This window comes from Prinia subflava, chromosome 2 (assembly GCF_021018805.1).
Source record: "Prinia subflava isolate CZ2003 ecotype Zambia chromosome 2, Cam_Psub_1.2, whole genome shotgun sequence".
NCBI classification, from domain to species: Eukaryota; Metazoa; Chordata; class Aves; order Passeriformes; family Cisticolidae; genus Prinia; species Prinia subflava.
Genome location: NC_086248.1, coordinates 55,271,881 through 55,289,012, shown reverse-complemented (window position 1 = coordinate 55,289,012; position 17,132 = coordinate 55,271,881). Strand labels below are relative to the sequence as shown.

The following is a 17,132-nucleotide window of genomic DNA, read 5'->3' as shown; positions in this document are numbered from 1 at the left end:
TTTTTGGATGACAAACAAGGTGACAGGGATCAAACAGAAAAAGCACGTGTAAGATTCCTGTGGTATAGTGATTGTGTGCTTCAGAAATGGTTGATGTGGCATGATGCCCATAGGAGTTTGAGGTAAAACCTCACACAGACAGAAATCTTACCCATGGGGTTCAGCAAGAAAGCCTGGAGAAAGTCTGTTCTATCAGCTAGGCTGAGAAGAGGACATCTCATCAGCTGATATCACAGCTTTTTTGAGTGCACAGAAGGGGACTGGAATCATTGGCAGGACTCTGAATCTTCCTGATGCTGATGTAGATCCAGAGGTACTTTGAAACAATAGTGTGCCAAGGCTGACCTTTTGTCATGATGCATTAAATTTGACCCATAGCTGCTTCTTGGGAACCACTGAAATAAACAGCAGTGAGAGACGGGACCTGGTATTCTTGTAGCTATTCACTGAGCAGTGACAAACTGAAATCATTCAGCTTAGTAATATATTATTGTTAGCTCTGTGTGGGGCATATGGAAGGAAGGAGTCAATAAAGGGTCAAACAACCCTTAGGCACTAAAGCTTAAGGAAAAAAGTTTGAAGCTTTTGAAGGAAACCTGCTACTAATGCAAAACACACCCAAATAAAGTTTTGCACACAACATCCCAATATTATTTATACCATCTTTTGGCTCTTGTAAATACCTGAGTGTATTTCTGTAGTTCTCTCAACTTGACAAACGTTCTTGGTGTAAGTACACATGGTCTCTTAGATTCACAAGAAGCATGAATTGCAGTTGTGTACTTGGGAGCTTTAGTTTTCTTTTTCTTTGTCTCTAGTCAGCCCCTGGTGCCAAGAGAGAACATAACAGCTTGGATGAATGCGATTGGACTGATCATCACAGCCTTACCAGTGAGTCAATATGTTGTATTTTAAAATAAAAAAAATTATTCTTCCGTGAAACATTTATTATCTTTCTCGAGTACATTGTAAGCACTTACAGCCAACATCTGTAGATTCCACAGCAAGCTATTCAGAAGGCTGTGTGCATGTTTGAGGAAAATCTACTTCTCCAGCATAGAAAAATTGACCAGGTGTCTTGTGTTTCTATTATGTTTTGAGGCTAGGATGAAAAGAAGTAAATCACCCCAGTTTAAATGCATTGTTAAACGCCATGTGTGTGTTATTGAGAACTGGAGCTATGTAATAGGCAGATCTATAAAGATTTTCATGTGAAGTTATTTTTTGATTAATGCTTGCATTTTCACATCCTGTAGTTCTTAAACCATGTAAATGAGATGCGGCTAAGATTGCAGAAGAAAATGTCTGCAGTACTGCAGTTTGTGTATCAGTAGAAACTTTGATCTTGTGAATATTGACAAATATTGACAAAAATATGACTCTTGGTACTTGACAAAGACTGCCTGAGTAATTTTGATCTTGCCATGTGTGTTGTTTGTATGTGTCACAGCTGTCCTTCCCTTGTGACCTCTCTTCCCCAATAAAATAGTTCCTCTTCTTGGAGGGAAGCCAACATGAATTTAATCCTTATTATTTTTGTAATGCTTCTTATTCTTCCTGTTCCCTCTCCTTGCATTTTCGTCTGTATTCTGTTGTCTTTTGTACTGCGTTTTATTTCCCGTTTCCATTTTCATTTTTTGATCTGTTTGTGCCTGCACTCAGAAGACTAGAAAATTCTCAGACCTCTTCCACTAAGGCTTTTTGCCTTGTCTTGGCTTCTTTTAGAGATCTTTATATCAGGTGATTATATAATTAAATTCATGGGATATGTCTTGCAAATGCCACACCCTTGAGTGTGCCATACCCCATTAACACGGATGCTTTCTGTATCTCACGTCTTAAATTTTCATCTTCATCAGACGTGGTTATCAACTACCATTTATATACCATATGTCATTTAAAACTGCCTTGTATATACATAGACATATATATTTATACATGCACATTTTAGAAATGCAATAATAGTAGAAGGAGCTGAGCAAGCATTGTCTTAGGTGATGTTCCTTCTATAATTCTGAAATTTTGGGTTTGTTCTGTTGTTTTGATTTTTTTTTCCCCAGGAGCCATACTGGATTGTTCTCCATGACTGCATTGTGAATGTCATCAACAGTCCCAGTTTGACATCGGAGACAGAGTGGGTTGGTTACCCATTCCAGCTGTTTGACTTCACAGCATGTCACCAGTCTTACTCTGAGATGAGTTGTAGCTACACTTTGGCTTTGGCACATGCAGTTTGGCACCATTCCAGCATTGGACAACTTTCTCTCATTCCTAAGTAGGTGTAGTGATATTTGATAATGTAATTAATCTTTTAAATTCCACACATAATGTAGATATCAAAGCTCCATCTGTAGCACTTACACTGGCATAGTAGTATGTACATCGGAGCTCCAAGACTTGCCAGATGGATCACAAGTCTTCCATTGACATAACTCTGGTTGTCTGTAGGCTTTAGGGCTGTCCTGTGGTGTGACTGCCTTTAATAAGCCCTTTTAAATCTAATTAGCTTTTATGCTTTTACTAATTTAAATTTTTCTTAAAGCATGGACGGTAGCACGTTCCTAAAGCATCAACTGAAACAGTAAATATTATTCTTAATTCTAGAGCTGCCCTGAAATAATATTTGGAATAGCTCATATTTGCAGAGGCACACTGTTTTTTCTAAAATAAAGGTCTAAATCTGTGAGAGACGCTGTGATGTCTTGGCTAGAATTTGGTACAGGTGGAAGAAATAAAGAAGCCCAAATAACCAATGTAGTACATGATTGATGTAGTACATGTCTTGACATACTGCAGGTTCCTCACGGAAGCGTTGATACCCATTGTGAAAACAGAGTTCCAGTTGCTCTATGTTTACCACCTCGTTGGTCCTTTCCTGCAACGCTTCCAGCAGGAGAGGACACGGTGCATGATAGAGGTAATGTCTGGCTCATGGTTTGCTTTATACTGTATTATTTTACTTTTGCAACTAACTCATGAATCAGAATGGGATAGAAGTCTTTAATAAGTATTCAGAATTAAATTCTGTACAAATTAAACAGTGATTGCAAGGGTTTGAATTGCTGAGTTGGTATTCACCTTATCTCATTAACTGAAATCTTGTTGGATAAAACATCTAGTACATTTCTTTTTAAGCAAGAAAAGAAATAAACCTCCAGAAATATCAAGCAATAGATGCTTTCTTTCTTTTCTTTTTCTACTACAATTTTGAGTAGTAGCTCTCAAACTACTTTCAAAATGTACGTCAGACATACTGCCTGGAAGGGAGTATGTAAGAGGTGAATTGTGAGGATGGAGGAACATGCACTGTTTCTTACATTCATGTCAGTGTGGATAAGGTTAAGGGAGGAAAAAAGAGATGGAGCTCACCAGTAGGCAGATGAGCTGAAAAATGTCATATATCAGAGACCCTGCTAGAAAGAGGAGCTTAACTTGGGAATCATTTAATGAAGCATAGTGGCATGACCTAGACCTGTCTATTCGTCTCTCTAAGAAAGTAAATTGTTAGGAATCATAGCTACTTCAAAAGACTACATACTTATTATATTGTTAATCTAAAGCATCATAAAACCTGTTTTCATTTGGGCTGCTCTTTGTTTCCGTGGAAATAGATTGGAGTGGCATTTTATGAAATGCTCCTGAATGCAGATCGGTACAGCTCCCACCTGAACTACATGGATCCCATTTGTGATTTCTTGTATCATATGAAATACATGTTTACAGGAGACAGTGTGAAAGACCAAGTAAGTAAACAGTAGATATTAATACTTCAGTTATCTTTCTTCCTATATAGTAACTTAGTCTTTTTGTGGACTATTTTCCATAGGTAGCAGTACAACAACTTGTTTTAACAGTTGATTAGTCTCTATACAAAGTAGGAAGTTGGTGCAGGAAAAGCTTCAGATGGAGTAGATTAGGTATCTCAGATTGCAAGATTAATTTATGTAGTCTGAAATTTAAGATACAGCTTCAGAGTGCTTTAAATACTAATATTAGAGGTATCACTAGAAGTAAAGTGATTGGATATTTCATAACTTTTATTCATTTAAATCTATTTCTTCAAAGTTTAACTTGACGTATGACAAAAGGAAGATTTCCTTCATGTTCAGTGAAAAATCATTCACTCAATTTATCTCTGGTTTATAACTGTATGCATCTTTAAAATGTCAGTTGTGTGACTTGTTTACAAGGTTTTGGTGCATAACTCTTACAACAGGAAGGGATTTTTAAGATTGGTTATCAGTAGAGGTCCAAAATAAATAAATAAATTTAAATAAAATATTCATGTAAATACCTCTGTTTACTATATCTTCTTCCATTTTCTGTTGTGCTAATGTGATGTTTGTGTACAGTAGTGGCATGTAAAACTACTCCTGTTTTTTACTGAATGCATTTTCTTCTTTTTTTAAAACAGGTAGAGAAGATAATTTGTAATCTAAGGCCAGCTTTGAAACTTCGGCTGCGCTTCATAACGCACATCAGCAAAATGGAGCCAGCTGCTGTTCCCCAGCAGCCTCTCAGCAATGGGTCCCCAGCACAGCAGCCCAGCCAGGTGCCCGTCAACGTGGCTTTGCCAGTAACCCAGTGAAAGGAGGTGCTGGGCTGGCCGTGGTGTGAGGGCTTCCTCCTCTTACTGAGCACAGTGAAGCAGCATCTGATCTGAAATCTGGCATGCTTCATAAAAGGACAGAGAACCACGTACAGACTTCTGCTTTGATTTCTTTTGCATCATGAAGCTGCCTAGCTCTGCATGCCGGTCTTTTTAGCTGTTTACGCTAGACACTAGATAAGGGATGTGTTGCCTTTTTCTGAAAGCACTGAGTAAAGATCCTCTGCAAGCAAATGCATGGATTTTTGAAGAGTTTACCATATTCTGCTCCCTGTCCTGGGTTGAGTTATCTGGATTTTTCCTTTTTTCTGCCTGTGATATGAAAGGACTCCGAGTGTGTAAAACAGCCTTTTAAAATCTGGGTTCTGCCTTATTAAAAATTTCTATTTTTTCATCCAACAGAGGAGTTTTAATCCTTTTTGTCTTTTGGGCAGACAGTTTAAGCCCTTATACAGAAACGCTCCTAGACAGAGAGACTGCATCAATTTTATTGAATTAATTATGGCATCTTTCCAAAGACTAAGAATGAACCTTTGAAAATATTTGTAAATTTTGTGTGTACAGATTTCATTAAACACACCTCAATGGGTTTGATGTAGTGTCAGTTACTAGACTGTTGGATTACACCCCAGAGGCTGTCTCCAATGAATCTGTTGAAAGTCTGCATGTTCACTTCAAGCTGTGCTGGTTCATATTTGATCTTTCCTATTTGGGAAATGGTGTAGTTTTTATTAAGTCAATCACATCAATTTTACTGATCTTACTTTATTTTGGATTTGTATAATATTCTGCTTTAGGATTTATGTGTATTGGCCTCAGCAGGTTTTGATAATAGAATTGAAAGTCTCAATGTTTTGTAAATACTCACCTTTTTGGACAAATTTTTAATTAAAAAAAATCCACAGTTTAAAAGTCTGTATTAGTATTGTTAAGTTTATTTCTTTTCCATACTTATTACCTTAAAAATAAGGATTGACCATAGCAAGGATAATTCCATGTCCTAAGTTCTCTATCAGCTTATTAACTATTAATGACAGTTTTAACATGTTACAAATAGAGCCCAGATTAATAAACTCAGGTCCGATCTGATTTATATCTCTCTAAAACAGTATGGAAAGAAGTTGCTGACTCAGTGGGTGGAAGTTCTTAAGTCTGTTTTTTTGCTATTCTTGTACTTGGATCCTAAATTCTGCCAAGTGTAATTCGAGTAACAACTGTGAGTGCTCTTTAATGAACTTGTATTCTGCCAGAAAACCACATTTGCATATTTATGCTGTACCCTGGTAGCCGGTCACAAGTGGCATTCAGAGCTCAGAGTTGGGGGCAGTCCTGCTTAATGTCTGTATCAAATCTGGACAAAGGGATCAAGGTCACCCTGAGGCAGGTCACAGGTGACACCAAGTTAGGGAGGAAGGTTGTCCTTCTGGAGGGCACGAAGGCTCTGCAGGGGGGTCTGGAAAGGCTGGATCCATGGTCTGAAGCCAACTGTCCGAGGTTCAGGAAGGCCAAGTGCCACGTCCTGCACTTGGGTCACATCCGCCCTTGCTGTGCTGCAGGCTGGGGCAGAGGGGCTGGAAAGCTGCTCTGCAGAAAAGCACCTGGGGTGCTGGTGACAGCAACTGAACACAAGCCAGCTGTGCCCAGGTGCCCAAGGAGGCCAATGGCATCCTGGCATGAATCAGGAGTAGTGTATCCTGCCCAGGACTCAGCAGGATACTGCGATACTACAGTGCCCGTAGTACTCAGCACGGGGGAGGCCACACCTCAAATCCTGTGTTTGGTTCTCAGCCCCTCACTACAAGACATTGAGGAGCTGGAGCATCCAGAGAAGAGCAACGGAGCCGTGAATGGTCTGGAGTCTTGCAAAGAGCAGCTGAGGGAGCTGGGGTTGATAACTTGGACAAGAGGAGGCTCAGGGGCTGTAGAGACCTCATGGCTCTCTACAGCTGCCTGAAAGGAGGCTGTAGTGTGGTGGGGGTTGGTCTCTTCTCCTGAGTAGCAAGTGACAAGACAAGAGGAAATAGTGTCAAGTTGTGCCAGGAGAGGTTTCGAGTTTGAGATTTGATATTAGGAAAAATTCCTTCACTGGAGGGTTGCTCATGCACTGAAATGCACTGCTGAATGGAATCACCATCACTGAGGTTCAATAAGCTCATGGGTGTGGCACTTGGAAATGTGGTTTAGTGGCGAATGCAGAGGTGCTTGGTCGACTTGATGATCTTAAAGTTCTTTTCACCCCTTAATTTTATGATTCTGTGTTTGTTTTTAAACATCTTGTATTCCATTCCAGAGTCAAGTCACTCTAGTGCCATTTGGCTCCATTTTGATAACAAAACTAACAAATAATAATTGGTCAAACAGTTGGTCTCCAAAAATCCAGTGAGCTGTTCTGTGCAGGCCTTCCCATAGGCTTTCTGAGCAGACCCAAGAAGCAAAATTCTGTGCGTTTGCAGACTTCTTGGCAGTAAGATTTCTCTTCCTAAGCACTTTTTGCAGCAAGTGAATAGAAAAGCTTGTAGAAAGAGTGTGTTCTGTTGCTATTCTGCGTTCTAACTGTTCTTCTGAGCATCTTTCTGAATTATTTCATATTGAAATAGTGTAGGCACTTCATGTGTCAGCCGTTTTAATGTTTAAACTAGCACCTGTTTTCAGTCACAGGGATTTCAGAGGGTGTACTGAGAAGCTGGATTGCCACTGTCATCAGTAGCAAATCCTGAAAGCTGATGGAATTCTTTAAAGCTCCCTCATTGTGCTCTCTGTCTTTGCCACATGTGCAGTTATGTTAAGCTGACTTTGGAACCCTGGACTGGCATTATGGGGGTGAGATTTGCCTTAACTGGACTGGCACTGGCAAATCAATGAAAAACTTAGGTTTCATCACTGGACTAGATTTGAACTTTTGTCCCAGAGCTTAAAGGCTGTGCATCCCACTAATGGTGCTATGAATTGGGACCCTTGCTCACCTAGTAGGATTAGGGATTTACATTTTCTATATGTTGCAAAATGCAAAGGAAGACCATCTGTTCTTCCCAGCATGCACACTCTTTCTCTGCAAAGAAACTCACCAAGTTTCTGAAGGTGTTTAACCCTCACTGGTTGGAATAAGGTATCTCTTCTGCAATGAATCTACATTTGCATTTTCAGCAGCAGTACTGGTCTAAAAATCAATTTTATTGATGCTTGCTTTGAGTTTAACACCTTGCCCTTTAAAATCCAGCTAACCAAATTCACTTTCTAAAATGCTAGCACAGCAAGACAAAATAATACTGTAATTTCAGGCATTATTATTGATTATGGCTGTCATATGGCTGGGGTTTAAAATTCAAAATATGTCAGTCAAAATTTGTCCGTCTGCTGGAACCGATCAAAGTAATTGAGAGTAGTGAGGTTTGGGGTTTGACTTTTAGTTTTTGTTTTGTATTTCAGATTGCAGGTAGCCAGTATGGAAGAGACACAATAGTGCCAGACTTCCTTCATCCCATTTGACTCTCACAGAGAGTATTGATTAAGTAAGACTTGAAAGTCTATTAGAATGTGATCGGCTGAGTCAACAGACTCCTAACCTAAAAAAAAAAAAAAAAAAAAAAAAAAAAAAAAAAAGGTCAGGAAAAGTTTGAATTCCCTTTTTAGCCACCAGAGGGAGATTTCTTCAAAAAATATAATCGGGTCTTCAACTGTTTCTGAGTATAATGCAATATTCTGAACACTCAGATCTTCCTTGGATCTACCAATATTTTTATCCAATATTTGACAACATAGGGGTGGCATTACATTGTTGTCCTTGATGTTTGAAATATGTTTTATTTATCTTCCTCAAAAGCTTGCTTTAGGACCCCAGAGAGCTATGGGATTTGCAAAATCTTCCCAATAGATACAGAGATTTTTAGTCTTTCAGAATTGTCTCAGATTATTTTTTTATAAAAGCCAATCACTTGATTCATGCAACAGCTACCAGATTTGATGACAGAATTTTGTACCTGATCACCTAAAAAAAAAAAAAAAAAAAAAAAAAAAAAAAAGGCAGTAGGTAAGAAGCACATATTAGAGTTTGATTTTTAGCACAAAGGCTTTTTAGGAGATAAATGGATACCTGTGGCTTGGCCAGCTGCACCTGAAACCATGCAGGCTTTTCTGAAGGTGAACCAAACAGGGGTAATATCTCTGCAGTTCTAAAAGGTGGTGAATATTTTTGGCTTTCTCTATGCCTTTGTTCCTTCAGCCAATACAAGCACTCTAAGCATTCTTTTTCTGGTTCAGGATCCAGAAATCCAACATGGAGAGGTTTCCATCCAACCCCTCTATTTATTCACTTGTGCAGCTGCTGTTAGCCATAATCAGAGACATCATCCATTCTTACAATCATTTCAATTAAAAGAAACCTTTGTTTGAAGGGGTGAGGGTGGTCTTCTTTTTCTTGGTTTCTTTTCCTTATTTTTTCCTTTTTCATTCCCTCCCCCATATATCTGTTCTGTATAAGCTTCTCATGAGCTGTGTTGCTGTTCAGGTCTGGTCCTTCACTTCTTTAGTGTTTCACAAAGAGAGCACTCTATGACTTGGTGGAGTGCATCTGATGTCAGATTCAATAGGAGTGAGTAAGTGGGCACCTTCTAATATTTTTCTCCTGAAATGTGAGGGAATCCTGTGTCCTGGTGTGAGGAAAGCAGTTGGTTCCTCTCAGCCATCAAATGCAGAGGATCTATAGCTCTGTCCCAACCCTGCTTCAGGCCTGAGCATGGCCAGGCTGCTTTACAGTTTAATCTTTAATTCAAAAGCTGAATAGCCCCTGCAATTAATTGCCCCCACATCAGTGCTACATGGGAAATTCTTAAGCAACCCAGATACTTTTGAAGCAAAAGGCTTCAAAGTGATGCACGAATTAGGAGAGACAGAGGGAGGCCATGCAGGCAAAGGAAAAAACCCCAACATTAATAAATAGATCCTAGATATATAATTTACATGTTGTGTGAGGCTCTGAACATATTGTCGTTCTAAAAATAAATTGAAAGTTCGATGTTCCAGATTTAAGGCAGGATTCCGTTATTGATTTAGCTCAGCCTACAGTGAAACCAGCCTGCACATCCAGAGGAGCCATTGTCACAGTTACTGTCTCTCAGGCACAATTTCCTCATCACATGTACGAAACCACTTTCATATGCTTCACATTTCTGTGGTCCTGCTGATGGGATATAATATCTGGTGACCTCTAGGGCATGTTAAATACTGCAAAACAAGCAAGGGGAGGACATGCAAGTGTCAGTGAGTTGTGTCTCACATCATTATAAACAGATGACAGGTGGCTACAAACGATGAAAAATGAGCAGACAAAACACAGTCTGACCGTCCTGTGTAACACTGGTACTGAGATGGCCTGTTCCACGCTGATTTGAAGACTCTATCTGTCATGACATCAACAGCAGATATGTTTAAAATTAGTAAAGTTCTACTGAAAGTTGTATAAAATACAATTAGCATGTTCTGTGGGAAATGACAGCATAGCATTATCTGTACGATTTGAGAGGAGTTGAGAATTTCAGTGTCAATTTCCACTGCAGCTATAACTCAAGGCATGCAATTATTTAGTAAATATGTCAAAGTCAAGAGCACAAAACAAGGTCCTGAATGAGCAAGTCCTGAGTGAGCCAGTCCCTGCCCTGGAGAACTTTCAACCTATAAATGGCAGTGTACAGAAAGAGAAAAATCACATAGTTGAGGAAGAAAAAAATTGTTGGGTTTTCTTACCAGAATATCAATTTTCCTGTGAGTACTGCAAAAGCAGGATCTATGTGTGATACTTTTGAATGAATTTATGGAGATGTTTGGCAAATGAAGAAAGCCCTTAAGATGTGAGGATGAGATGAACGTGGGAATGGAAAACTGTTAATGTTCTTTGAAGGGTTGTGAGGTTGAATTCTTTAAGAAAAAAATCCTCATAGATTCTTTCCTTCCTTGATGCTGTTTCTGCTAAGATGTAATTTAGAAGAAATTGAGGAGTCCTTGCTGGAGCTTATCACATCAGTATCTTTTTCATTGTGTGTTCACATTATCAAGCCCCAGCTGAACCAGCCTTTAAGAGCCCCTACAGGAGTAATTCCCCCTTTTTTCATTGTCTTTCTTTTCAGGGTTAGATAAGGTGATGGGAGGAGTGTAGATTGACTCCATGCATGACAGTAGGGCAGATTGTCATCTGCCTTCAGCAGGCACTGAGCCTGTTCAGCAGCAGCAGTGCTCTGACCACGGATAGAAAGAGGAACCTCAGAGAATATATCTTCTCTACCACTGCAGAGCTAGCATTGTTCTGTGAGTGAAACCATGTTAAACTACCTGATAAAAAGAGTTCAGCAGCAGCAGTATCTTCTGCTTCTCCCTTCCCACCTATTCTGTTTGTGCCCCCAGTGACTCCTCCCTAATTGCAGAACTACTCTGTGAAAATTAAGATTGCTTTGTTCTTTTGGGATTGGATCCTGTTTGGGATCCGCTGTGGGAGAGGCTGGATGAGCACCAGGGCCTGGGGGAAGAACAACATCACGAGCATCTCCCAGCCTCATGAGCATCTCCCAGGCTCTGTGCTGCAGGAGGCACAGCATGTGGTGAAGGCGCTGCTGAAGGACTACATCCTGAGTGTGGACCAGCAATGTTTGGGCTACTTAGGAGCTTTAGAAGGGATAGGGGAAGCCCTGTGAGGTTGGAAAAGAAGTGTGGGTGCAGTCATGTTCTAACCAGGCCACAGCACAGACTGGTGCTGGTGGAATTGCAGAAGACCAAGCCCACACTGGTAATGGGTCCCTCAGCCCGCATGCACCCACGCTTTGGAAGTGCAGGTCACACATCAGCCATGTCACCTCCTCTTCTTTGATGGCTTTGTGCCTGTTTTCCTTACGAGAGCTTGCCTGGTGAATCAGATTTTTCTAGAGAAATTCTAGGAGAAGCTGAAAACAGAGTCTTTATAGCCTCTTTCCTATGTATGATCTCAGATTGAAACTTGTGATGCCTTGGAAGTATCATGGCCTTCCCAAGTACAGGACAGGATGGATTTCACCTCTGCTACCTCCTGGCTGTCGGCCCATGGCCTGCTTGTCCCTCAGAGGAGCCTGGCTGCAGGTGCAAGGAAGAGGGTGCTGAGGGCTCACATGTTGCAGGTCAAGCTGACTTTTGACAGTGCACTACAAGGCCTTTCTGAGCCTTCCACCTCTAGAATTAAAGGAACAACTGAGGGAAGCCTAAAAAGCACCCAGATGTTGTCTGGAGTCCTGTAGGCCTCCAATTTAATATGTCAGAAGCACTGTATGAGCTGTACCTAGCTGAAGAAGCAGCCTCAAATAAGATAATTTTGTTATGGCACACAGCTCTCTATCTCTACTCTTCAAGTGGAGAATGTTAAACTCTTTATTCATTAGGATGAGTAAAACTCCTAGATGTGAGAGAAAAGTAATTTCATCTTAACTTCCCTTTTTTCTTAATAAAAATGCATTCTATAATATTTAGAGTCAGTTTTACATATTTTAAGAGCTGATTTTGACCCCTTTTTTTTGTTTGCAGTTTGGAGAAACAAGCCAAAAGAGAGGAGTGAGATGAGGTACTGCTGCGGGGCCCAATTGTCCTGAACACTGAGCAAAACTAACTCCTCATTTTCCCCAGTCAACCCTTGTGTTAAGTTGAAAGCAAAGACAATCCTGAAAGTTCAAAAATATGTCAATCCTGAAAGAAATATTTACAAAATCTCCTTCTCCTCCCACTATAAAAATATGTGGCTGATAGTTTTCTATATTTTCCATGATGCTCTGGGGGTTTTTTGTGCAAAAGAAATGAACTGCCTTGAAGAAAGGTCACAGCCAGTGGGAACTCAACCATTTGCAGCCTCACATACTCTGAGCAAAAGTGTTTCTAGATTGATCTGACAAAAGCTGGAGATGCTGTTTGTCTGTCCCTAGGAAAGAAGAGTTCCAATTACTCCAGCTCACTGCTTTAACTTGACACTCATTATGACACCTGCAACAGAGGTGAAGTTGCTGTAAGAAGCAATGTGTTTTTCTTTCCATCCACAGGAAAAACAAAAGCACAAACCCAGCAGCAGCTGTTACTGCTTTCTTGTCCTTGAGCTTTTTTGCAGGGCAGCAATTGTTCTACTGTTTCTGTAGTCTGTCATATGACTGAATTGTCACTTTAGCAGATTTTAAGAAATATGTATTTCCATGACATACAATGCTGGGCAGCACCTCTTGAGTATCTTTGAAGGAAAAATGCATTCAAGATTATGATTCATGTTGCTATTTATAATTTAGGTCAAATTTTTTCTCTCATTTCTTTTTTTCTTTTCCCCCGTCAACAGCTTCATTTTACAGTAGATTTAGGCATTTGCTTTAATAAGATGGATAACCCTTGACAGATAACAACTCTGTCAACTCTGCACTCTGGCAACTATTTCAGATTCTCTTTGAGATTTCCTTGGGGTTTTTCCTATCTTTTTTTTCACTCAGCATTTTCTCTAGGAAAAGACTCACAAAATCAAGGCCAGAGGACTTTCTTGATTCCCCACAGCATTGCTACATATCAGAGAAAAATTCCTGTGCTTCAGTATTAGCGAGAAGCTCTGCCCCAGACAGACGTGGGGCACAACTGGGCAAGCACACAGGGAGGGCTCTGCGGAGCAGGGACATGTGGCACCTTTCCATGCCTGCCTTCCCAGGCTCCCCTGCATTTGGATCTTTAACCCCTGAGCTTTCTCCTCTCTCACCCAGTGAGCAACTGGAGAGACTCCAGACCAGCCAGTGAAGGGTGGCCCTGTCATGCATGAGCCACTGCAATGCAGTCTCTTGGTTTTCCACAGCCTCCATGCTGGCATTATCCCATTTCTTTCACTTTTCCATGCTCCCACTCTCACTGCTGTCATCACAGCTTTCCTCTGCAGAACCTCAGCGGCCAGCAACCACAACTTCCACTGGATTCAACCTCCCCCAGCTCTGAGCTGCTCACCCCTGTGAGCATGGGAAGCAGCCAAGAGCTGAGCATACATGTTTCAAATAGTAGTAAACCTTTGGTGAAGACTTGGGACTATCTGTCTTTAAAAGAGGGCAAGAGTAATTATAAAAATCAAGAAAATAATAAGTGTATTAACTATAATTTCTCATTATTATTTTCAGAGAAAATATAAAAATCCCTTGAGAATTCTGGAGAAATGCAATGGCCCATATTTCCCATGCAACTTTAGCAGAAATTATTTATTTATTTGGATTTTTCCTCTCTCAGTCACTGTAACATGTGAGTAGGATAAGGATATTTCCACCTGCAAAGGAATAACACGATTTAATTTTATTTTCCATAGCTTTCTGAAGGATGTGCCATCACATGAGCTCTGGCAGCAGTCCAACCTCCTAGCCTGCCAAGACTTTTACTGAGCATGTTGATGATGCTCTCACCTCTCTCAGAGGCAGTTTGGGCCACCTCTTTCTCCTCTTCAAAATGAGTGCTCTTCACCAAAATGAAAATAACAGAGTGCTATAATTATACAACCTTTTCCTCTCAGTGTGCGGAATTAACACTGGAGAAGGTGTTGGCTTGAGCGCACTTGCAGCCAGTGTGCAAGCAGAAGCTGCAGCACTGCAAATTTATATATGAACATTCCTGGTCTGGGCCTTACACTGGAAACTGTATGTAGGGTGTTCAAGTTGTCCTGCACAGGAGGCTTTTCTAGTGTTGTGTCCCAAAATACCAATACAGCCCTTAGGATAGTCCTTGCCCTAGGCACCTCCCCAAAGTTTGGGCTCATGAAAGAAAGTCTTGAAGTGAAGAGATTGATCAGATATGTGTTCCCTTGGGTCCTCTGTCAAACTTTGGTGAAGCCCAGGAAAACCTTCTCATCAGTTCACCGGGATCTGGATGTGGGATTTGCCCTTCTCGGACTGGCACACACAGCTCTGTCCCCAGGTTTGCCTGCTGGGGTTGCTCGGCAGCTACCTGCAACTGAGTGAGGGCCCAAAGCAGGTTATGTGGCATAAATGGCTGATTTAGAGCTTTCCAAGTGTGCGTTACATCAGCCTTAAATATTCAACCTGTGTTTGTATATACCTGTTTTTCCAGATTAAGGTGTTGGAATATACAGTGTTCAGCTAACTCAAGGAAAATGCAGGATGGGTTGTTGTATGAATTAAAAACAGAGATGATCCCCTAGAGCACAGGCAATGCTTCTGAAGTAGCATCCTGTGACAACCCTGTCAGAGAAAAGAAAACCCTTTGAAGTGTATAGGGAACCATAAAAATCCAATTTCTGTGATCTGTCAGCAAAGTATTTCCTCTACTCCAGTAGATGACATGCTAACAAAGTTTGTTTTAGCAAACATTTCAGCTTGCTTAATAAATTATAAAAGGCAGCTTGAAAATGGCACATTTCATTCACAGTGACATAAATCCCAAACAGATTTTTCAGTAGTGTTGCAAATTATATAAAGTGATTTATAGGTTTCCTTGGCATCAGTTGTCTATACTTCCCCCTGAAATTAGACAAACTAAAAGACAGAAAAGTAGGACAGCATTAAAAAAGCATTAGGATGAAACACTATGGAGTGGGAGTATTTGAGAAATTAAAGTTTAAAATGCTGACAACCAAGGCTCATGGATGAGGTATGCAGGTTTGTTCTCCTTCTCTGACACAGTTTTCCCAAATGATCTTAGACAAAGCTTTGGAATTCACTATTAAAACTTGACAAACTATCCTTCCCTACTTCCTGGTTGGGCCACAGAGGCTGTAAAGTACTCATGTACATAGCAGTAATTAGGGCCATGTGATGGCCATAGGGAAATAACAGGAAAAATCATGAAATAACTGATAAGTGTACCCTTCCCCTGGAGCCTGGTACTGTCCTCCTTGGCTTCTGCAGAGGTTCTCAAGCTTGTGCTTCTGTGCTGTCCCCACTGTCACTGTCAGCTGTTGCCCTGGTTTCTGCCTGTTACAGAACATTTTCAGTTGTCTGTAGTATCTGGAATCATCCTTAAGTGCCCCACACTAAATCTACCACAATTCAGGTAGGTCAAAATCTAAAATGACCACCAAGATGGAGGTGGGTTTTGTTTTCTCCTGAGGAAGAAGGGTAGAAAAAGAAGTTTCAGATAGGGACATAAGCATTCAAAGGACAGGATCATATTTCTTCTACGTATTTTTCACACACCACTTGTTCACAAAGTGAGGGACATTTCCTACTGAAATCACTGTCCACAGTCCTATTTATCACCCCCAGGACATGTCTGTCTTAGGCTGCAATGCAAGATGTATTCTATTCCCATCTGTTAAAACTGTTTGAAGAGGTGTTTTTCCTTATCTCATAACTCCAGGGGGGAAGGGGAAAGGTGCTTTCTGGTAATTATCCACCTGCTAAAACCAGGTAGGGCAGTGTTCTTTATCTCTTCTAGGACCCAACCTCCCTCCAGGGGGATATCTGCTGTTAATGAGCCATTAAGTCTTACTGCATGACTGATACAATTACATCATCCCATTGTGAGATGCTCCACTCAGTAGGAGGAGCTAAGCATTCCTACCTGGATAAAACCTGGGACTCAGAACACCAAGCTGCCTGTTTCCACTGGATTCCTAGAGGAGGACTGGACCCATCTCCCCACCACTGGACCCTTCTACAGGATCATCTCTGCTCTAACAGAACCACATCTGTCACTCCAGGAGGACTTAATTGGACTGCTACCAACACTCTGACCAACAGGGTGTCAGGTCGTGTTCTGACTCTGTTAGTGTTTCTCTTTTTTTGTTTATTTGCTTTTTTGTGCTATTACATTTTTAATATTCCTAGTAAAGAACTGTTAATCCTATTCCCATATCTTTGCCTGAAGGCCCCTTAATTGCAAAATTATAATAATTTGGAGGAAGAAGGTTTACATTTTGCATTCCAAGGGAAGTTCCAGCTTTTCCCAGAGAGACACCTGTCTTTTCAAACTAAGACACTGTCCCACCCTCTCCAGCCTTAGGCCATGACAAGGAACCCCACTCAGCCAGAGATGCATGATGGCTCCTTCATTCTTGAGGTTTTCATCCTGCAGCCAGGTGACAGAGAGAAGACAAAAAAAATTAATGACAGTATGTAATGGGAAGACTGTTGACAACCTCTCTACAACCAAACAATTAAATTCATCCCTGTATTAGCTTAGTCAAGCCCCTCCATTTGAAACTGTCAGAAAGAATTTGTCCAGAACAGAGCCAAGAAGTTGTTTCCAGCAGAGCTTGTGCTGCTTAGCCAGGCTGGTGTCTTGGAGTGGTGCAACTCCCTAGCTCATGTAGTGGATGACACATGATGGCTGTTGTTAAACTCTTCCACCTTGCAGCAAGGTTGATGCCCTTTTCCTTCCACTGTCCTTGTCTTTCCATGTGCTGTGCCAAAGTACTTTTAAGCTTCTTTAACCTCCTTGTTTACAAAGTGCTAAAGCAATAGCACAGCTACAAATGAGGAAAAATTGGACTCTCATAATTTGCTCGGCTCTGTATTGAGCTTTTTCTCCTGTGAACAGCACTTCTGTGTAGCTACTA

The 17,132-nt window shown here is 40.8% G+C and overlaps 1 protein-coding gene across 2 annotated transcripts in view; it reads left to right on the top strand.

Annotated features, from left to right (window-relative positions):
• The window catches only part of MED23 (mediator complex subunit 23), a 39,094-nt gene extending 33,570 nt beyond the window's left edge, over window positions 1-5,524 (top strand). For both annotated transcript variants that reach the window (XM_063390021.1, XM_063390023.1), the window contains 5 exons: window positions 819-891; window positions 2,061-2,275; window positions 2,797-2,917; window positions 3,612-3,743; window positions 4,415-5,524. In XM_063390021.1, coding sequence (XP_063246091.1) covers window positions 819-891; window positions 2,061-2,275; window positions 2,797-2,917; window positions 3,612-3,743; window positions 4,415-4,588 — 715 coding nt within the window. In that variant the 3' untranslated portion in view covers window positions 4,589-5,524. The remainder of the gene's footprint in view (window positions 1-818; window positions 892-2,060; window positions 2,276-2,796; window positions 2,918-3,611; window positions 3,744-4,414) is intronic.
• The last annotated feature ends 11,608 nt before the right edge of the window (window positions 5,525-17,132 follow it).